This window comes from Nyctereutes procyonoides, unplaced genomic scaffold (assembly GCF_905146905.1).
Source record: "Nyctereutes procyonoides isolate TBG_1078 unplaced genomic scaffold, NYPRO_anot_genome, whole genome shotgun sequence".
In the NCBI taxonomy this organism is placed as follows: domain Eukaryota; kingdom Metazoa; phylum Chordata; class Mammalia; order Carnivora; family Canidae; genus Nyctereutes; species Nyctereutes procyonoides.
The window spans coordinates 22,185,533-22,209,076 of record NW_026575142.1 but is presented as its reverse complement, the minus strand read 5'-3'; the positions used below and the strand labels follow the sequence as shown (position 1 = coordinate 22,209,076).

The following is a 23,544-nucleotide window of genomic DNA, read 5'->3' as shown; positions in this document are numbered from 1 at the left end:
CACACTGCATAAAGCAGACAGCATTTACCAGACAGCACAGAACTATTCGGATTTTGCCATGTGTGCAAGGAAGCAGCATGTTTCTGCCCTTACGGACGTCGACTATTGTGTCTAATCACATCGACGAAGTACGGAGACCTAATAAGGGCCCTGCCTGCCCCCCCCCCTCCCGCCCCCATAAAAAAGAGGTGATGCAAAGCAAACCAATAAGCATATGGCCATGAATTCACTATTACCTTCTAACTAATGTGCTCAGGAACTCTGCCTGGGAAAGGCAGAGCCCCAATACCTGTTTTCGAAAGCCCTGGTTTGACAACCCAAACCAGTTACCTCGATGACAATGCACATGATCCTAAGCGACTTTTCATTAAGATCAAAAACGTGGTGGACAGCACACGATAACCGATCAGCATCTTAAAACTTTGGCAATCCCCTAGAACTTCAAAACAGACAAGCCAACAAACCCAAAAGACACAGCGATGAAGCACAAAATTTATCATCGAAAGCCACCTCACGAAGAATGACTGACTTATTCCCTTTAATTCCCAGAAATCACACCATGCAGCCAGCAGGTTCAGTGTAATGTGTTCCCATTCAGAAGTTTAAAACAATGACTGCTGTTATCATTTCAGGTGGAACACCTGTGTGTAAACTCTTCCTCCCATGTAACGTTTTTAAAAATTCATTTTTACCTGTGGCCTGTGTGGGCCCACGCTACAAAATAAACATGCTTCCATGCAAACCAAAAAACAATAAGCAAGCAAACAAATAATGACAGAGCCGCCTTCCACCATGGCCAACAACTTCCTAACACAGATAACGAAAAGAAAAATGGGTTTAATGGCTGTGGCTATTCCTGGTTCATTTTTGCATAATATTGATCTATAATAAAGGGTCTGGGAGGGGAGGGGGCGGGGAGGAGGGGAGTCTATAGTTATGGGAAAAATGTACAAGTCAGTCGGCCCGCCCGTTGCCTCAGTTCTCCAGCGCAGCAGTGCACTGACCCTGTGTATCTCGGAGTCATTAGCTACAGTCCCAGGCCTGCCTCCAGGAGGGGGGATTTGAACTCGCACACCGAAGTGGGGAGATTTGGGATTTCGAGCATGCCAGCCAGAAGGGTCATTCTTCCTCACTGATGAGGAGGACGCTTGTCCCCCGGGGAGAGGAAAACTGGATGAGTGACTGTCGCAAGATTCAGGCAACGGATATGCTGCTGACTCAGGAATGGACTCTGACAGCTACCCTGCTTCAGTCCGGCTGCTCTGAGTGGGAGCAGTTTTAGGGCAGCAGCATTGACAGGTACATGCAAAAGTTAAGGGGGGAACGGGAGAAGAGGAAAGGGAATGAATGAGCAAACGCAACTCCTTCTTCAGACCTATACATACAAGAAATAAACCTCTTTCCTACTGCAAGTTGATACTGCCCAAGAGATAAAAGATGTGTTTGCAGATATGCATATTTGGAACGCCCAAAGCACTTCTGAATGGACTTTCAGAGAGGACATGCATTTTAAAAACTCATAGACTAGACTCAGTGTACCTCCACGATCACAATACGGCAAAACCCTATAAACCCCTACAAAGTATACACATACAGCCATATATGTATTTGCATGTGGGTGGTACTCTGCATAAATGACTGTCAACTTAAAATGCCATTCTCTAATTTATATGCAAATTCTACCTCTGGTAAAATAAAAACATATTTTAAGCAGCTTATAGTGCCAACACATTATTCCCATGAATGATTCCTAGTAAACTATTTATGCCAACTGTGGGTTGTTGTGTTGTTGTTTTTTTTTTATGATTTATTGGATGGTGAACGCAACCACTTAAACTATAGTAGCCTGTATGAATCAGTAATTTTCATGTTTCTAATTAAAATGTAAACAGCGTAATGAAGACATCAAGTTTTTAGGCAAATGTCTCCTCCAGTGCCACTTGGGGTATGGTAATTACTGGAGCAGATCTATGGATGCTCCTGAATCCTCTACAAGTCCAGATTAAAAGCATTACTGCTAAACCTGGCTTTTTACACGAGGGAATTGTGTACTCTAACCCATTCCCAGTTTGCTTACAGATGCACATTGGCACTACCTTTAAAACCTGGTCATTAAAAAAAAATCAAAATGGAAAATAACAAACTAAGTAATTTATATTTAAAATGTTGATTATAAAACATTTACTGGCAATCAAAATGCTGAAACTAGATCTACTTGGATTTGATTCTCTGCCATCAGCTTCTAGAAAAAAAGGAAGGAAGGAAGGAAGGAAGGAAGGAAGGAAGGAAGGAAGGAAGGAAGGAAGGAAGGGAAAGAGAGAGAGAAAGAAAAAGAGAGGAAGGAAGGAAGGAAGGAAGGAAGGAAGGAAGGAAGGAAGGAAGGAAGGAAGGAAGGGAGGGAAAGAAAAAGATAAACAGCAACCAAACAGTGTCTACCCTATATTCCTAGATCCCGGATCCGGGTTGTGGGATAGAGGGATAAGCTGATTCCAGATTCAAAGATATTGTTAGTGTCCAAGATTTATTTTGTTTTTAAATGAAAAAAAAAAAAGGCACACAGTGCACAAATTAGCAAAATTGAAAAATGACATATAATCCATGGGATACAAATGGGTTCTCCTACTCAAGAATGTGAAAGTGCCTTTGATGAGAAGCTGTGATGTGTCTTCATTTTTATTTCAGCATCTACTTCTCTCTGAAATTCGTCAAAATGTATCCTAAAGCAAATGACCTCTTACACGTGCTGCAGAAATCCATCACCTCTTCTGCCTACAACTGTTAATTGAACCTCCCTCTGAAGCCTCTTCTTCCAAGTTAACCAGCGCGCTGGCTTTACATATTTACTACCCAGCACTTGACAGTTTGCTTTGTTGCTGTTGTTCAGTTATGATTCCGCACCCCCCCCCCCAGCCCACGGCCCTCACAACTCCGGCGGCCACACCTGCAGCCGAGCGGTCCTGGCTGCAATCCGAGGTGACAGGGACAGTGAGAGCCCTGTAAGGAAAGGAGGAGTCCCTTCTCCCCCTCCCGCCCCCAGCCCCGGACTCCAAGTCCACGGACGGGCTGATGGGGCCAATTTTCATATTATTTTTACATAAACGCTAGACAAGCACGTTGCTGAGGTTGGCTGTGAAATTGAAAATGGGTAGGAAATGTGAGTGTGCTGGGGGGGGGGGCACGGGGAGGCAGAGAAAGAGACCAATTTTTGCACTGTTATGTTTTATTACTAAAGTAAGGCCGACAAATAAATGTATAGCCACCAACCTGGGGTCAGAGGGAATGTTTTAATCGAAAAGCGTTTTCCAGCACTTTTCCATCTGATAAACATAGAAGCTTTCCTCCCCCCTCCTTTGCCCCCCCTCCCCAGGACTTGGGCCCAGAGACCTAGTACTTTGGGGTGGAGGATGGGTGGGGCATGGGAAGAGAGAGAGAGAGAGAGAGAGAGAGAGAGGATCCGAAAGGGGCAGGTTTGGGTGATGCCTAAAAAAATATTTAAACCCTCTGGGGGTTTCCAGGGGGGAGGAAAGCTGATAGAACAAGGCCAAGTGTTTTGTCGGCTTCGGGGTGATATCTAGTTGTGTTCAGTATCAGAAGTGTTGCGAGTACAGGCATCATCTCTATTCGCTTTGTGCCAGAAAGGTAAACACTGGATAGCACCGTGGATTAAAACAATAAGAAATCCCTTTCCTCGCAGGCTCTCAAGGCCGTGTTAATCGGGTGTAATTTTTAATGAACACTAGCTGCTTGGTACTCATTCAAGACATTTCATTAGAAGGTTATTCATTTAAAAATCGACGTTTCAACCATATCAAGCTGTAACCTTTCTTGAAATGTAAATGAATGGTTTAAATGAGAAGATTAATAAAGAAGGGATGTTCCAATTCCAAGCATGGCATGCTATGTATTTTTAAATTTGTCTATGCCAGATGCTGTCAGTCAGAACAAAAAACTGTCCAAGCAGACAATCTGTGCGTCTGAATGTTGATCATGTTGGAAAGTACAGGGGGGAGGGGGGGGAGTGTGTCAAGGATTCATGGTCCTTCATCTTTGCAGTAGAGCAAACACGTCTCTCAGTATAGCGACAGACAGCTGCTTCCACTTTCTAATGTGCCCTAACTTAGATCACTGAAAGAATTGTCAGCACTCAGAGAAACACACAAAGATAACACAGCCAGCTGCCATGGAGGGGAAAAACAGCACAGCTCAGAAGAAATGGGATTTGTTCCATTTGCATGATGCTGCCTCCCCTGGGCCCCTTTCTTTCAAATCCAAAGCACAAAAGACAACACTTAACATATTTGCTTAAAGATGACAACCTCATGTTGATTTCATTTGGATGTAACAGTGTCAGGATTACAGATATAAGAATATATTATATCTGTAACAGAGACTGACAAATGTACCCATCAGTGGAACTGTCTGATTCATCTGCTTATACAGCCATTTTACCATCCCAAGGGTGCCATCTAAGTAGTAACTTTAGAAGACTGAAGGTCTAATTTTATTACACCACATTTCAACCTACTAAACAATATTATTTCTAAAATAGATCATTTTTATTGGAAGTCTCCCTGATGAAAAATCCAGTAGACACCAGAGAATTTATGAACTGTATGGGTCCTTTGAACTCAATATACTGCCCATTTTAAACAACTTTTCTTGCTCTGTGGCAAAATCTCAGTATCAAATAAGTGGAAGGGAGGAAACATGTGTTTTGAGTATCTAAGTATATTGATATTAAACAGATTTTAGAGAAAGGAGAGGGGAGGGAGAAAGAGAGATCGATTGATTGATTATATGGACGACTATAAAATCGGGCCTTACCTGGTCCATCTGAATAAATTCTTTGTGACCACTTGCGTCTGTCTGTCTGTTCCCATATATGTCTTCCCTCAATACAACGTCCGTACTTTAGTAGCAACTATATGACTTATCGTTGCCCATCGATATCTTTTGGGCACATACTCAAACTAATTTCCAGTTAAGGTATTCTTCAGGTAGAGGATGAGACCAGAGAATGATTTAAAGCTAAACTGGCTAGCCGCTAGCCCTCACGTGGAGGGCTTTGGAAGCTTTGGAAACCACAATTTTGCTCTGAAGCCCCCATACTTTGACAGACCTTTATCCTCTCTGTATTCTGGCTTCACTTTTTAAGCAAATAAAGAGATCTAGGATGGGGGGATTAAATCTTTATTTGGATCTACAGTACTCCGACTTACTTGATTGGAATTATGGGGGCAAGGATGGGGACACAAGGAACAGGGAGAGAGGAAATACCCATTCCCTTCATATATGCAGTATGCACTCTGACACACACCCACGAGCACACACATAAATGCCTGGGCACATCCAGCCCCACAGTCCGACCAACTGACTTCCCATAATGAAATGCTGGCTCCCTATGCGCCTGCTTTGTCCAAAGGAAGCTCTACTGCATGTTGCTATTTACTGGCAACAGTATAATCCACTCATTTGGTCTTGTTTTACAAAATAGAGTTAACTGCTATATGTGAAATTTCTGCACAGCAGATGGTTACCAATCATTATTTTCCATTTGTTTAGTTTCCAGTAAGAGCAAGAAAAACTGTGGAATAGTAATGCAAGGAAAACTAGCAGCCTGCATGATAACCCAACGAGTGCCAGAAGACGCATTTAAAAAAAAATCACTTTTATCACACAGCATATCAAAGCTAAATATAATTTTGAGGAATGAGGGGAGGTTATTCACCCCATCCCCATCCATAAAGGAAAATGCCATTTGAATAATTTATTTTATTTCGTAGTGCAAAATCCTTTAAGATTTAGCCTCTCCATTTTTTTAAGTGATCAAAGTTTCTAGAAGCAACTTATTATAACCATTAATGTTTGTCATCACCCAAGCTGAAATCACTTTCTTTACCTCTAAGTGGCCCAGTTGTCCAACAGAAAATGGGAAGTAGGAGCCATTTGTGGACAAGTGCACATGCACAGAAAATTAAGCTGTAAATATCTGGGCCAGGTTATTACTGGAATCTGGGAACATCTGGGGCTACAGAACAAGCCAGGCCCCATTTCCACAATGTCCAGGTAATTGCTTAAATGATTTATACCTTACTGTTTCTATTAAAAATGTCTTTAAAGAGAAACATTTGTAGGCTGGGTTCTGCAATAAAAACTGGTATCTGATTTCACTTGCACAAAAATCTCGTGAAAGATGCTACATTTCTTCAAGGGCATGTGCATGACTACACCAAACCCTGGACAAAGACGGGGCTGGAAGAAGGCGTGGTCAGTCGCTCAAAGAAAATGATCCTAGCAGGAAAGCAAATTATAAGTGGCTTATTTGTGATTGGCTTTTATTCTAATCAAAATAACCCGTTTAAAAAATTCTCTGCAGTACAAATATATTCAAGCCATTTTAGGGTAATCTATACCTCAATTAGCCATTTGCAATTTCAGTTTTAACTAATTTATCATAAACCTTGTTCACTGAATCTCTAACTGAACATCAAGCCAAACATATCCCCTAAGGGACAAGTAAGTGCCACCGGCCGGATAGACCTGGGCCACTTAGTTAAGAATCTGGAGTGAGATTTAAATTGGCTCACTTAGATGGTTTCTGTATGGAGCTACCAACTGGCCACTCAGAATGAAAGAGCTGTAGTGCTGTCATGTTTCATAGTTGCTCTACTGAATACAAACACACACACACACACACACACACACACACACACACGCACACGCACACGCACACACACAGCTGTACTCACTTGAAATAATTTTATGTTTCATTTTAGATTTTAAGCCAAGAGGGCAAATAGAGCTTCTTATTCTTCAACAATTGTCACATCTAGGCTTCATAAAAAATCCAGTTACTGACAACTTTCAACTATGCTTATGAGGGAAAACAACAACGACGACAACAACAATAACATCCACTACTGACCACTGACTTTTTAATCATGGCTCCTTTTCTGTGGCTCCCAACTTACATTACTACTGTCTCTGGGAAATCACCCAATTTTCCTCTGAGAGGACTAAAGGAAAAAAAGGCTGACATTTTAGGCATGAAGGATCTGCACTGATATTTTTATTTAGTTAGTTTAAAACCCCACAACTTCCTAAATATAAACTAGATCAAATTTTAAGCTATGTCGGGGTTTTTTAATTGTATTTATTTATTTTATTTGACAGAGAGAGAGAACACATGCAGGAGGAGAGGGGGAAGGAGAGGGAGAAGCAGGCTCTCCTCTGAGCAGGGAGCCCCATCATGCAGGGCTTTACCCTAGTCCCAGGACCCTGGGATCATGACCTGAGCCAAAGGCAGCAGCGAAACAGACTGAGCCACCCAGGTGCCCCTAAGCTATGTCTTTTAAATCTTCCCTTGTCTTAGTTTGGTTTTTGGCAAGCTACCGCCATAAGGATTTTTAGTTCATAGTTGTTACTCTCACTCTCGTGGATTTTAACTTATTTATTTAAGCAATTTTAACTTGCTCCGTTTATTGAATGGTTTCCAGAACACTAGAAGAGCTGATTTAACAAAGGAACTGAACACATTATTTTAGTAAAACTACAAAAATGTTCTTGCTACTTTTCAAATTGTTTCATGATCTTTATTATTCTCCCTACAATGTCCTATCCTTCCCTACTATTGAAGCTTTTTGCCAAAGATGCGGTGTTTTCATGCAATTAACTAAGCAACATTTGTCCACCATAGCTTACTTGATGGCATGTCTTCATAATGATCCAGGTTCAACAATCAGTACTGCACATATTTCTTTTATATAAAGTGTATGAGTTCAACCTAGATTTCAGTATGAAGTGGTAAGGTAACATCTAGAACTTTTTCAGATCTGAAGAGCCCAAATTAAAAGAAAACTAGTGAGCTTTCAGTAAAGGTTACAGGTTTCCTTAGTAAAATGGGGTCTTTAAAAGAATGACAATAGAGCCTTTGGTTTTTTTCTAGTTGGTTTTGTTTTTGGTTTTTTGTTTTGTTTCTTGGTTGTTTTTCTTTCACAAAGCAAGGTGAACAAGTGCTTTTCTCTGGTACGCCCATCTTTAGATTCAAATACATAAATATAGAAATCTTGTAAACTACTGTTGACTAACTCATTACAATTTCAACACTTTGATCAAATTGCACTTCCCTTAGAAAATTTTGTGACGCTATTTGTTGTAACATTAGTGACAGCTTTGAGAAAGAAACTGACCCTTCATAGGCATACAAACCCAACTGGTAACGCAGAGGAATCACTAGAAGACAAGGTCATTGGGTATAACCCCTGCTAAATTGCTTACTACCCAGTATTTAGTACAACATAAATTAATAGTGTCAGACACTATTTAAATATAAAACAAAAATATGCCAGTTAAATAAAATGCTAACCAAAGACATTCACAAACTACAGAGCCGATGAAAGTTCTCCTATCAACTAGTTTGCATCTTACATCTTATTTCCCTAAGTAGCATCATATTCCCAAGGAAATCTCTTTTGAATGGTGCTGGAGCACCTATTTGCACGCTGATTATTTATCAGAGAAAGGACAAAATAGAAAGAAATGCTTTGGGAGGTGCTGATTTCCCATGTTCAACCAAAGGCTGACTAACCTTATTTTGGCAAGAAGTTGATTTGGAAATCTCCTGGTCTAGTAGTTTATGATTCTGTAGACTCATTTTTTTCTGACTGCAAACATAGAAGAAAAAAAATATGCAGAGCATAGTGATTTGAAGCCATTTGTTACTACTTTACAATCAAAATAGGCTATGGATTTTTGTTCTGTAAGATTTTTCAAAATAGCATATAATGTTCTATTTTTATAAAAGAGTTTAAATGCTCTCCTCTCCAGACATATGAAAATAGAATAAATGATGGTAAGCTCCTTTTCAGGTATATAATTATAAAACTATTTTTCAGGGTTATAAAGTCTTTCTTTGGTAATTCAATTACATAAAGAATATGGGAATTTCACTTTTTAAAATGAAATATACAATTTTAATATATCTGTTCTTCAAATATTTTTAAAAGTATCTTCCAATTTTTTTTCAAGTAAGATTAATAAAAGATTAGCCAACTGATAGTCTCGTATGCTTTTATCAATTCAATTCACCAAACATTTATAGAACATCTATTACAGGTCTTGCACCGTACAGGAATGTTGAGAAGATTAAAAATAAAAAATGAATTAGAATTGTGCTCACTAGAAGTTTACAGTTTTATACATGAGAAACAAAACTGCCTTGCAATCTACGGTAGAGGAGAGATGATGGCAAACGACTGAAAAGAGGTGTTTTTTTTTTTTTTTTAATAGTTCTTAGGGGGGATTCCTGGGTGGCTCAGTGGTTGAGCATCTGCCTTTGGCTCAGGGTGTGATCCCGATCCAGGGATCGAATCCCACATCAGGCTCCCTGTGAGGAGCCGGCCTCTCTCTCTGCCTGTGTTTCTGCTTCTCTCTCTGTGTCTCTCATGAATAAATAAATAAAAATTATTTTTAAAAAATAGTTCTTAGGGAATACCAAGTAGATGTGGAAATGGATCCTGACTACGGTGGCTCAGGAAGTTTTCATAGATGATGCAACGTTGAGTTAGATATCCCAGTCCAGGTAGGATTTCAACAGGTGGAAAAAAGCATTCCAGGGAGTAAAAAGAGGATGAATAAAGAATAACTAGACATAAAACAGAGGAAAGATGGAATTGCTTCCAGTTTGATAAAAACACAAATTCATACTGAACTGTAGTTTATATATATTTTTAAAAGGATTCGAAGGGCCCAACTCCACTACTGCTCTAGTTAATCTGCTTGTCAGTCTATTTGTATTTCTTACAGGGAAAAAGCACTGACTAACTAATAGTCATCAACTCTCAAGATAGTAGAATTGCTGACATATTTGCTTACAACCAATTAGTAAACATATTTAATGAATGGTTATCATCCCCCCTAAAGGGTTTAACAAAGTGATAAATGGTCCTTGAGCTTCTTTCCTTGTTTCCAAGACAATTTCTGTAGTTTCTTACAGAGAAACAAAAAAAATCTTTTTCATCAGCCACTGACCACTAGCAAGGTTCCAAATTACTCAAGTTTATCCTAATCCATGACCAAGCTGGTCACGTATTATATAGATCTGGAAAGAATCTTAATAGTCATTGGATCAACTCTCCTTTTATAAAAAACTAAAGAAGCTCAGAGAGGTTGAGTGACTTACACAGGGTCACCAATATGACAGACTCCAGGCTTCGGCTGACACTTTTCTTCACCACTTTCACTCTCCTGGGGTACTTGGTACTTGGTGGCAATGTTTGTAAGATTCTTCATGGATCGTTGCTGAACTTTAGAGAGATGGGGAACTGACTCTAGCACACATCATTAGTACATTAAATTCTGAACGGATATCTCTAACTTTATGTCTTCAGGTAGGAATAATATTTTTAAGTAGTGAAAAGTTTAGGATCTCATCATGAAATGTGTAAAGCTTTGGTTTAGAGAAGAGGTTCCTAATCCCAACTACACCAGATTCACCAGAACACCAGATTCATTCAAAGAAACTGGGCCATCCCCTAAACTTCCATTTAACTAGTCTGAGGTAAGGCTTTGGCAGGTTGTTTTGTTTTGTTTTGGTTTGGTTTTTGGCCGCTAAAGTATATCGATGCTAGACACAAAATGTATCATTAAACTCTGCTCAAATCAAATCATACATCTATTTTAATGATTGGAATCCCTATCATGGCAACAAATGCATTCTTTTCCAAAAAACCCTTAAAAAAATACTCCAATCCTCAATGGATTTTCTTCTGTAATCTCACCTGAAGCATAAACAAACTGAGTATGCTGAGGAAGAAAAAAGAGTCTAAGAGTAATATGAATCATCCTTAGAGGCATGTATAATTTTTGTTCTTTTTCAAACCGTGAGGGAAAAGAGGGGGAATAGTTCTTTTAATTTGTATGATCACAACTCCCGTATGTTCAAGATTTGATACAGAATGTGCCATTATAAAAAAAAGGGAATATGATTTGCTTATGGATTATGGAACTGCATACTATTTGACCTGCACTGGTCGGTCAGTAATTCTTTTTTTTTTTCTTTTTTGGCTTTTTTAATTTCAACTATATGACAGATGCTAACAAAAGTTCCTGTGGTAATTATTTCACAATATATGTAAGTCAAGCCAGTAAAAAAAAATCACAATAAATAAATGTTTCCCTACGTGCCAAGCACTGTGTTATTTTTGCAAAAATTACTTAATCAATTCCTTATAACAACCACATGAGGTAGGTAGGTATCCATTTTACAAATGAAGAAAAAAGAAGCTTAAAGGGTTAAATATCTTGTCCAAGGTCAACGACTGAATTCAAGTTTACTAAAATCTTCAATGTCGTCTAGTAACTGTTCCTCACTGTTCAACAACTATGAGAAACATAACTTTTTTATTCACACTGTCTAAAATTTTTGGTAACAAAATACACATCTTGGCACTACACATGTTGGCACAAACACTGGTCACTAATTCTTAATAAATGATCAGTTTTCTCACATAATTACATTAGGATTTGATTTTTTTTAATCGCCAATATCATTTTTAGCAAGTCACATGAAGATCGTCATTATCCTTGGCTTTCCTCAGCAACTTCTGTAATTAATTTCCCTTTAACTACTTCCCCATTCCTACAAGTTGTCTTTCTCCTTGTGTCCATGCCAAAAATGCTGTTATACTTCCTCCCACTACACAGCTCAATATCCTCTTAATTAATTCAAACTACCTCCTCATGGTGTAAATATCATATTCTAGGAGCTCAAGTGAAATTTGATTTTCCAGATGATCAAATAATAACCAGCCCTACAGATAAATACTAAAAACCCAAACCCAAAACAAAACGCAATGAAAATCCAGCTCATCAAAACAGGACGCAGGCCTGAGTAAAACTGGAACCCAGCAGCAGGAGGATGGATGAGGCAGCAAGGTTCACAGCAAGTCTGCAGACAAGATAGGTAGAAAACCTTGTTCTCCCTGCCCCGAGCACAGGACACCTGCAGATCTGGTTGTTAGAAATTATAGATAAATACAAAAAATACACGGATTTAGGTACGCGTGTGCGTTACAATAAATACATCAGCAACATCTACCATATGATAGCCTAGGAACAGTGGCATTTTGGTAAAGGTAGGTTTCAGAGAAAGAGAATTATATTGGGGTAAAGTTGTGGATTTTTGCGCATCATTATAAGCAAATCTATACCACATGTTGTAGTGTTCTCAGTGGTATTTTTAAAGACAAACATTACAAAATAGTTTCCCCTTAAGGTCTTCCTACTTTGATCTTAAAATAAAACGACACAAAAATAGAACAAACAAGCAAAACAGCCCATTAATGAATTGTATGGGTTCATCAAGGACTTATTATTAAAAGAACGAAACACACTAAAGATCTTCCAATAGAATTTCTTCCTAATATTTCAACTGCTTAAATGTTCTTAATGATGATTTTACACTCGTGTTAAAAAAAAAAAGTCCCAAAAGGAATTCTGCATGTGTACAGGATGTTTCTCTTTCTCAAAAGACATTAGCTCAGTCTCAACATCCATTTCTGAGTAAGGTTCTTTGGTGCTCCTGCCTTACCATCGTAAATAAATTCATATTGTGATAGGTAATTGGTTCGCTTTTAATTACATAAAGTACATCTTTCCAATTGGGGAACCCTTATTCTTAGTACATTTACAAATCTTCCCATAGAGCAAGTACTGTTCATGTAGGTATATAAAATTCCAAAGGTGCTGATATTTTCTCCTTTCAGTTTGTCAGACAAAGATACAGGTCATTCAGGGCCCCAATGTCTCCGTTTGGGTCATATCAGTATTCCCTCAAAAATATGGCTTAATCTTCTGAATAATGCAAATGAAAACCTCTCCTTAAAGAAGAATTTTGCACCAATACCATTGGCATAGGGTACAATGATCCGGGCAGGGGATTAGACCCACATCTTTTCTAAGTTGGGCCTAAAATTGACTCCAGATTTGTGACTCATGAACGGAAAGTCAGTTTCAATATAAATACGCTTTAAAAAGTAAAAATGGCTATTATTCTTAACAAGTTACATATTGGGTATTATTCTTAAAAATGACTCATAAAATATCTTTTTAAGTACTTAAAGTCATGAATATGTTCTACTCTTTTACCTTTGCTTGAATGCAATTTTTCATTTTCCAGGAAAGGATACATTTTCTAACTAACCCGTTAACCTAATTACTCATAAAGAAATACCAAAAGTGTCTCTGACATTGATACCTTCACAAATAAATGCATCTATGCACATGCACGGGAGCATATTCCATTTAGATAATCAAAACTGTAATTTTTATTTAAAAGATTCCCGCCATTCCTAGCGGTGAAATTTATCAAAAGTGCTTAAAGTTTGCAAACATGAGAACTGTCCTATCCAGATCCTTATTTCTTCATTCATGTACTTAAACCCAAAAGTATTAACTCTTAGGCTTAAAAGAATAACAGTATTCTGTTTATTTAATGGTCTTTGTTTGATCTTAAATGGGGTTTGTAATGAAAATGCCTTCAATCTGAAGGCAGCCTTTTATCCTATTCAGAATAATTATCTTGTAAGATTAAAATCAGTGAATCATACCTAATTAAGATTTATAATTTAGCATCATTCAGGTATATGATCTAAGAGAAGGAGTTTACAGTCTTAACTTCCATTTGAAAATGGAAAGGGAAAAGAAGTGAATAAAAGGGAAATACCACAGTCACATTTGGGGCATAACAAGGCACCATATTGCCACAGATTTACCCAGATTCCTGGTTTAATCCTTTTCCAAGGCCAAACATGTATTGTAAAAATACACCAAAGGCCAGGAGTAAGGTGAGAAAAGAAGGATTCCTATTTAAATTCTACTACAGAATTTGTAGCCCGGTTATAGAACACTAAAAAAAATATGCTTGGTGGCTAACCACCGATTAAAATACTACAAGTTTATCATACCTTTAATGCAAAAAAAAAAAAAATCTGTAAACTGCAGGGTGAATTTATAATTAAATGGGACACGGTTGTAATAGCTATTTTCAAGCCTCTTTTCATTAAAGTACATATCAACTGAGAGAGCTATGCCTTGTTATTACGCAGGGCAAAGATTTTTCTTCTTAGAAGGTCTCATATATAGTATTTCTCTCCACAAAGTCTAACAAGGCATTCAAAATAAGTTCAATTTTTTTTTCTTCCTCAGAAATATCTTTAAAGCCCCCCACCCTCACCCCAGTCTTGGATTACAGAAAAGAATAGTTACTTTTCCGAGGTCTTTGATATTTCCTTTCCTGGCAGAGTCATCTGATGTGAGAAATACCTTTTGAAAATAAATGGTACAACTTCAAGTGCACTCAGATCCATTACTTGCTGGACATTCCATCGTATCTCAGTTTTGATTTGAAAAAGCCGCTTGACTTCAAAATTTAGTTTTAGGTATCTCAATATGAAGCTTGATCTCATTGAGAAGTATCTTGGGAAGCAACAATGTCAACGTTTTGTCCACCCCTCCACAGAGAATGTTCAAACCCAAGGAGAAAGGAGCCCTACCTGATGACTACATCATTCAAGGGGAAGGGGGTTATTTCAATCCAGGTTCAGAAACCAAGTTCACAATCTGAATATAACATACTGCACAGTTAATGCTACTGCATGGAGGAGTTACTCTGCATCTTTAACACAGCTGTCACCACATGTTTATATAGCTACGATGCCACTTTCTAATGTCAAAATATCAATGCTGCTACTGTTATAACAAGGTAATTATTTTTGCGTTTGCCCCTTTTGTCTGAATGGCACTCAGTGGGTTGTGCTTTTATTTTTTATTGGTCAGGATTTTCTGCATATTTAGATAATCTAGGATTCTACATGAGAAATACATCTTTTACGTAGGCTTGAAACTTACGTGGGGTAGGGATGGTACATGGGGACAGAGAGACGCCTAGGCTCTTACCACAGATCTGACTAAAATCCTCCCACCCCAATCATTCTGAGCCTGGGAACACATATTTAAGTATGTACCTGCATGCAAACAATGGCAAAACACAGGGTTCCTTTTAAGAATCTCTGCACAAAAATTCATGGGATGTATGGAGCACCTCTGAGGCAAAGAGCAACATGAGGTAAATGCAAATATTTCTGTTGCCAATTCATGTACAGAAAGAGCAGAAAATATCTAATGGTCCATTTACCATCGATTCTCTCACTCAGTAACCATCAGTATTTCTTGGGCAGAGGCACATGGAATACTTGTGGGATAGTCAGTGATAGCAGGAAACCCAGTGACTTCCACAAAGCAGGCCCTCGATAAAAGTTTGTGGGTTGTGAAGGCAGGGCCAGCCTCATTGCCCTGCGACCTGTGCACACTCCCAGGGTCCCCCACACAAGGGCCCTGCACTTGGTTTACTGCTCTGCTGTTGCTGTCTTGAATTTTTAATAAGTTTTGAACAAGGTGCCCCACATTTTATTTTTGCACCAAGCCCCAGAAATTATGTAGCCAGCCCTAGGTGACGGTGACAATGCGTGCTGATGGGTAAAGATAATAAATCAAAAGAATAGCCAAAAGTTTACAGTTACAGCTGGAAACCCATGGCTTCATGTTACACTACTTTAAAATTTTTATTTTGAATGTTTCCATGAATAATACCTCCTCAGGAACCAAAGCATAAAAGTAGAGGTCATTCGTCCTCAGATGAGTTTACCGTCATATGTATATGGCATTTAATCAATCGTCAGTTGCTTAAAAAGCATCCAATTGACATAAGGCAAATATTGCTTGAATCTGGGAAAAGAGAAAGACTTTTTTTTTTTTTGGTAGATGAAGAAAATGCAGTTTCTGTTCTCTTGCCAGCAATAATATATCCACAAGTGGAATGGAGTAAATACATACATTACCAGCAGAAATCAAAACTCGTAAGAAAGGAACTGAGTAAAGGTGTTTTTGATATTAAGAAAACATTTTATGGGTATTTTACATTATGTATTCTGCAGGAAGAAAATCTTTCTTGTAAGCTGTATTACCACTGTTAAACTTTTAATGAAAGCTACTCTTGATTGAAAATGAAAACAAAAGTCTAGTAAGAAACGAATTTCCCAATATTATATAAAAAAAAAAAAACACTTTCTAAAAAGGATCTCCCAACATAAAAATATAAATACTTCAGCTGGGTTGCAGGGTTAAAAAAAAAAAAAGTTTAACCTTGGGCCTCCATAGAATAAACTACGCATACTACAGTCAAGATGTAGTGGTTTCAAAAATGATTGGAAGAGCCATACTATCAATGACTCGTGAAAGTCACAGGGGCTCAAATATAAGCGAACAAATCCATTTGCACATATATTTAACATAAATGCTTCTGAACTGCAATTCTCCTTTGAATCCACTGCTTCTAATAACTCGGAAACAACAGCCCACCATATGCAATGTTAAGCAAAGTGTCAATACTCAAGTAACAAGACAACAAACAGATTTGTTGCATAAAATATGTAAATATTATTAACGGAAAGTGCCATATGATAGCTCGTGTTTGGATGGTTTCTGATCACCTATCCTCTGCTGCAGCCTCAGTGTCTTAGCTAAGACTAGCATCAACAGGTAGCGTCCACATGTGCTATGCGGAGGCACAGCTCCTGAGCAGGCATCTGTGCTGCTGCCTGAAGGAAACAGCATACCCACCTGCTTTTGATTTGCTGCAAACTTATCAGTACAATTTATTTTTACCATATTCTTGCCTACTCCTTATTTCCACTATCTGCATTTCTCGTGGTAAGCATCTTTCAAGTAAAATTGCCACTTGAATGATAACATCAAAAATACCAAAAAGATCAGTAATCAGCAATCAGGTCAAAGCAGCTATGCTTGAAATTTCTACCATGAGTTAAGTAAAAAAGTTCATGATAAAAATTCAAGTTTAGAAAAAAAGGAATTACAAAATCCAATTATGAAAAGCACTTGCTAAACAAGCATTTATTTTCAGTTTTTCAAAAAAGTTTTATTTTTCATAGACGAAAAAAATTAGCTGTGTGTGTGTACGTGTGTGTCAGACAGACAGAGAGAGAGAGAGAGAGAGAGAGTGTGTGTTAATTGAAGATGGAATCATTTTTGGACTTGTAGAACAAAATAATTTCTAAGTTCAACTGATTTTAATAAAACATTGGCCTTTATATATCCCCCAAAAAGAGATGATTGTAGTAAGATTTTTTTCAATGAAGGGAAAAAATTGCATTGTTTCCTGTGCCATTTGTTTATTCTATCAATGACTCAAGATAAAAAAGCAGATATGCTGATTAATCAAGTCTTATTGATTAGTAGCATATGTCAATATTTCACACAAATGTCTACAGAATAATTTCTCCCAATCAAAAATTTATAAATCAATTTCAATTCCTGGTAATTAAATGTATTATTAGCCGTAGAACAATAAATGTGGTACTTTGTAAAAGTAGAACATGAAATTTATATTCAAGAGTATATGGATCAAAGGCAAAACAGCAAACATTTCTATTAACCAAGGTTCTAAGAACAAACTGGAAAGTACAAAACATAAAAGCTTGCAATTGTTTCAAATACATCTAGCAATTCTGCTGATTTCGGTCCATTAAAACTGATTACTTAATTAGGCAATCATTCAAGGCATCTAAACATTCACAGACAAAAACAGGGAGTCATTAGCATAGCCGTCTTCACCTTGAGATGAAAATCCTGAAAAATGTTGCAGACACATAAACTTTCAAGATCTGTCCCCACGCATAAACCAAGCAAAATATTGAAATCTAAAAGGTAACAGCCAAAGCTCAAGAAAAAAAAAAAAAGAATTTACCTAAATGATATCACTCATTTGTCTTTTCAGGTAGCTAATACCTTATCCTAGAAAAGTCAAGTTAGAAAACAGATATTCTCTATTGATTCTTGGAAGTACTACTTTTCTCCCCTCCGGTCATACTCTTATACTATCTAAAAGTAATTAATATAATTTCTGCTCTCTTGTATGTCTATCAGAAGTACCTGCCTACAAAAAGGTTTTCAAAGTTCCTAGCTAACATGAATAAAAACAACACAAAGATTTTCTATTTACGGAAAAAAAAAAAAAGAAAAAGAAAAAGAAACCCACAACCGAGTACTGGAACCTCAGCCACTGGAGTCTTTAATGTAACTGAAGAAAAAAAAATAATAATAATAATAATAATCTCTATGTTTTCACTCAGAAGATACCAGAAATAATTTCAAGAATATCCACTGATTTGGTACAGTCAAGGAGAAAGAAAAATATTCTCTCTAAAAAAAAAGAAAAAAGAAAAAAAGGTTCCTGAAATAATTCTAAAGAGACCCTATAAACTGTCTTTTTAGGAGAAGAGAAAAAGCAAGTCAACTCACACACAGAGCTTCCAAACAGAAGTCTTAGTCTCTTCCAGGAAAACAACAATGAGACTTTATTACCCTGCTATGATTCTTTCATTTCGGACATGATTAATTAGCAAGTATTACACTTCCCAAAACTCCCACTACACTCTTCGTGGTCTATCAGCCTAGTTGTTGAGACATCCATATGAAATAACAAGCAGCCAACAGTAGTAGAAGACAAGTATCCAAAAACTATTTCAAAGAAGGAACACTTCTCTCATATCTTTGCCTCCCAAAATGAAGCAGACTGCTTTTAACTGCTTTCACCAAAAAAAAAAAAAAAAAAAAAAATCCTTAATTGGTCATTTTCTTCACAATACCTTTTAAAATTTGAATAATGCATGCAATATATTCAGTATTTAAGAATACATGACATGGCTTATTTGTTACCTACCTATATCTTCAGGCTGGAATTCCAAAAAGACTTGAGTGAGCCCATGTAGTTTTACACTGATAACCATCCACATGCACAATTAATAAACAGTAAAGATGATGTGAGCAAGCACGTTTTGGGAAATGGTTTTTATAGGGGAAAAAAAAAATGTTTCTTCCCCAAAGGAAAGCTAGTATGTCACACATATAATGATGATAGGAAACAGCAGTAAAGAACTCAAAGAGAGGATGAAAGGAAGAGGACAACTCCAAAAATTGAATGAATGAAAACTCTGATTCTCTGCATATTGTTTCAAAACACCCTCTCGAAAATAATTTTCCCTTTAAAACAATCTATCTTCAAAACGTCCATGTGAGCCACGAGGCCAGCTATAACTGAATGTACTATAAATATATATTTAACAGCCGTCAGTTTATAAAGGCTAGGGTCTCCCCCCTCAACCTTTCAACTCTTAATGTCCAAAAAACTTCACACGTAGTACAGTACTAATAAATAGATCTTGTTGGTTCCAGGAAACATTTTTTTTAATCTATTCTGGTCATAATATCCTTGCTTTTTTTTCTGTTGTATTAAATTTAGGATCAAAAACATCAAAGCAGCTTCCACCTCGGACCTAACTTTTAGAGAATCAATGTGACAAGGCAGTCCCTGATAGATGTTTCTCTTGATAAACGACTTGTTCAAAAGAGACATTGTAGCTTTCATTTCCTGACCACAACACACTTTTAATTTGCAACAGCAGAGCTGCCAGAGTGAGAGCACTTGCCCACTTTCCAGCCTTTTAGGTTTGTAGCTCTGGCTCCTTTAGGCCACACGTGTAAGACAAACAAAATCTAAAAATAATCAGAGTGATAGAATTACAAAATAGGAGCCACTAATGCCACTTTATACGTACACACAAGTGTCTACTTTATACATCTATGAATAGAAATACACAGATATAAACTTTTCCTGCCCAGAATTCTAGTGTGTGATAAGGCTCCTGAGTGACCATCATTTGCACAAGAGGCATTTAAACAGAGAGAAATAAATTATGTGACTATTATTTAATAGTAAGCAGAGACAGGGGAGGGGGGCAATTTACACACTTAAATCTGCTGTTAAATGTCATGAATTACATGACTGCCTACCCCAACGTGTTTTTTACACATTATTGCAATGATTATTATTACTACTACTACCCAGAAATCACATTTAAGTATCAATACGGTGAACAGTCAAACCATCCAATTTCTGCTCTCAGCACATTGTCCGAGCTCCGATTTAAAATTTATAAATGTAATATCCTCCTCATCACAGGCAGCAGCCCAATCTGCTCTGAATATATATTACAGCTTTAACATCACAGAGGGAAATCGCCCATCTGGCAATCCCATTCGCTCCAACAGCTCCGGGGGAAAAAAAGCTGTGCTCTCTCCTCCTTAAAACATTTCTCAGGGCAAATTATGTGCATCTAAAATAAACAGTCTTCTTATTGATCGCTTCAAAGTCAACAAGTTCCAAATGCAAAATTCAAATCCTTTCTATCGTGTGTGTTTAGCTCAATAGTCACCAGAGTCCAACCAGAAGTGTATGTCGCGCAACGGCTCTTGCACTGCCTTTCCTTGTATTCACATTTGTGTTATGAGAGAGCGGTAACCACGGCCACATTACAGACCCCTGGCAGCTTTGCCCCACTGCTATTTCTTTCTTTCACGTTCTCCCTTTCCTTCTCTCTCTTTTCAGGGTGAATGCATGGTGGTGGGGTAAATGTAACCAAAAAAAAAAAAAATCCCCAAAAAACAACAACAACAACAACAAAAAAAACCCACCCCCCCCCACACAAACAACAACAACAAAAACCCAAACCAGTAGAAAGTGGACATATCCTGTGGTTATGCAAAATACTTTGAACATCTTTTTGTTGTTGTTCCCTCTTAGTCTTAATTGAATATCACAAAGTGTACACACGGCACGGTCACAAGAGCCATTGAAAACCCCCTCTCACTCCTTTATCTGACCTTTTTTTTTTTTTTTTTGTGAAGAAAGAGGAAAGAGCGATTTCAAACAAAGTCAATTTCAGTGCTTGATTATTTAATTCTGTCACAGGTTAAAAGTAAAAAGCGCTGACAGGCAGACAAGTGAATGGCAAGGGAAAAAAAAAACTACCACTGTTCCTTAAAAGGCATTAAGGACTTAAGGCAATCAAAATTTATTTTTTTTTATTTTTATGTAAAAGATACCCCTTCACTCACTCACCCCCCCCAAAAAAAAAAAACCCACACTCAGATGAACTGATTACTCCACAAAGTGTAATCATCCAGAGAGCAGACAAATTGCATGAATAGGTTGAGAAAAAATTTTTCAGCCAGTTTTGTGTGTGTACATATATATATACTTTCATTAGTAAGCAGTCTTTCCCCACACTCCCGCCCTCTCCCCTCTCCTCCCCAAAAAAACCCCACACTGAGTTTAACTAATTTACATACCATTTGACTTCAGCGGCTATCTAGTGCATTACTAGTAACATGCAACTTTGGGATTACCGCTAAAACCGATAAAAGTGGACTCCAGTAATGTATTAATCAAAACTGAAATATAAACAAGTGATAGCAAAAGCAAACAAGCATTTTGACAGATTAAAATATACATATACATATATTTAAAGGAATTCTACATCATGAGCATCTGCTTCCCAAGGAGAGTCTTCAATGGTTTTTATCATGCTATTTAATTTGTCTTTCCTATTTAGATGCAAAGGAAGTAAATTCCAAAACTGACATACCATAAACACTGGTGCTACTGATCATTTCTTGCTGGCAGCACAAAAAGCTGAATTGGATTTCTCACAAGCAGGAATTCCAAAGGTTGCTTTTCATTAAAGCCACTTTTCCTCTCAGCTATCAAATGTCACTGCCTTGAAACGTGGGCCCTTTCGTCAGGTATTCATTTAACCTACATGCATATAATTAAGGGGGAAAGCAACATCAACAAAAAGGGGATCTCAGATCACAGGAGAAGAAAGAAAGGAAAAAAAGCACATGACCAGGAATGCAAGTCCATGTCAATTTCACTCACTCCCATTGAAACTAACAAGAGCTCCGGGGAGGACGGTAATAGGATCAGTGGATTGTATATACCATTAAATTATACATCTTTCTCTCCCGTTCCTTGCCAACAATACGCCCACCACGCTGTGCCCCCTCCGAGCCGATGTGCTTACATTTTTCTGCAACCGATCTTCTGACATTTTCACGTTCCCCCAGCCACGAGACTGCAATTTAACCTCAACTTTTTGTGTGTGCAAGATTCTTATTTACACTTCTTATTTACTTAGAAGTTAGTTCCCGAAGAAAGTCTAGCCCCACCCTATGGCTCCGCTTTCTTAGGGTTGTGTGTGTGTGTGTGTGTGTGTGTTTTAATTTTTGAACTAAAAAAAAAAAAAAAAGATAGTAGTAAGTAAGCCCAAATAGAGCGGAAAACGAGCTTCTTGCTATCGCGAACTCTTAATCCAATACTATTGTTACAATGATTAAGCAGTAAAAAAAAAAAATGTGCATTATAATGTTTCGGGGCTACTTTGTACAGAGAAATTAGACAGCAGGTTGGCGTATGGAGCAGAAGCGAATGCAAACTGGATTTAATGTGCACGGCACAAGGCGAAGATCTCTTTTTATTACGGGTCTCGGATTTGTTTATATTCTTTAAAAAATAAAACAAACACAAACAAACAAACAAACAGAAAAAAAAGAAAACAAATTTAAGCAGATGGTGGGAAACCGAGGAGCTCCCCTTACCTGAACGCGCGGAGCGAAGCGCCGGTGGGTTAGCGCAGCATCGATCCGAGGTGTTTGCTGATGAATGGAAGCCGGGGTTAAGTGAAGGTGCCTAGGATTTGAAATCATTCCAAGTTTTTGAAGGGAAGACGGACTGCAGCCTCTGCCATGTTGGAATTTCAAACCCAAAACAGCTGCTTGGAAGGAGCCAGCATGCCAGCGGCTGGGCGCAGGCGCAGAGCGCCGCCGAGCCAAATTCAAATCACTTTCACACTAAGAGCCAAAGATCAGTTTTCAAAGGAGAGAGAGGGAGAGGGAGACGCGGGCTGCCGGGCGGGAGGCGGACGCGAGGCCGCGGCGGACGGGCGGCGGGAGCACGGGGGGGGGGGAAGGCCGGGGGGAGCACGGGGGGGGCACCGGGGGGCGGGGAGGGCACCGGGGGGAGCACCGGGGGGAGCACCGGGGGACGGCGGGAGCACCGGGGGGCACCGGGGGGGGGCGGCGGGAGCACCGGGGGAGCACCGGGGGGCGGGGAGGGCACAGGGGGGGAGCACTGGGGGAGCACGGAGGACGGCGGGAGCACAGAGGGGGGCACGGGGGGGCACGGAGGGCGGGGAGGGCATGGGGGGAGACCGGGGGGGAGCACCGGGGAACGGCGGAGCACCGGGGGTAGCACGGGAGGAGGGGGAGCACCGTGGGGGGGCGGCGGGAGCACGGGGGGGGAGGACCGGGGGGGCGGCGGGAGCACGGGGGGGAGGACCGGGGGGGCGGCGGGAGCACCGGGGGGAGCGGCGGGAGCACGGGGGGGGTCGGGCCGCGGAGCCGCAGGGGGAGCGCGGCGGGGCGGCGGGAGCACGGGGGGGGGGCTGCGGCGGGGAGGGCTCCGAGGCCGCCCGCCGCCCGGGTCGGCTCGGGTTACACGGCCGGGCGCGGCCCGCGGGGAGCCCGGAGGGCCCCCGCCCGCCCCCGCCGCCCTCGCCGCCCCCGCCGCGG

General features: G+C 39.3%; 1 protein-coding gene across 1 annotated transcript in view; it reads right to left on the bottom strand.

Annotated features, from left to right (window-relative positions):
- The window catches only part of FIGN (fidgetin, microtubule severing factor), a 125,541-nt gene extending 102,766 nt beyond the window's left edge, over window positions 1–22,775 (bottom strand). The window contains exons 1-2 of the mRNA XM_055308551.1: window positions 22,573–22,775; window positions 21,561–21,730 (exon numbers count right to left, since the gene is read on the bottom strand). Of these exons, the coding sequence (XP_055164526.1) occupies window positions 21,561–21,585 (25 nt within the window). The 5' untranslated portion in view covers window positions 21,586–21,730; window positions 22,573–22,775. The remainder of the gene's footprint in view (window positions 1–21,560; window positions 21,731–22,572) is intronic.
- Between the last annotated feature and the right edge of the window lie 769 nt (window positions 22,776–23,544).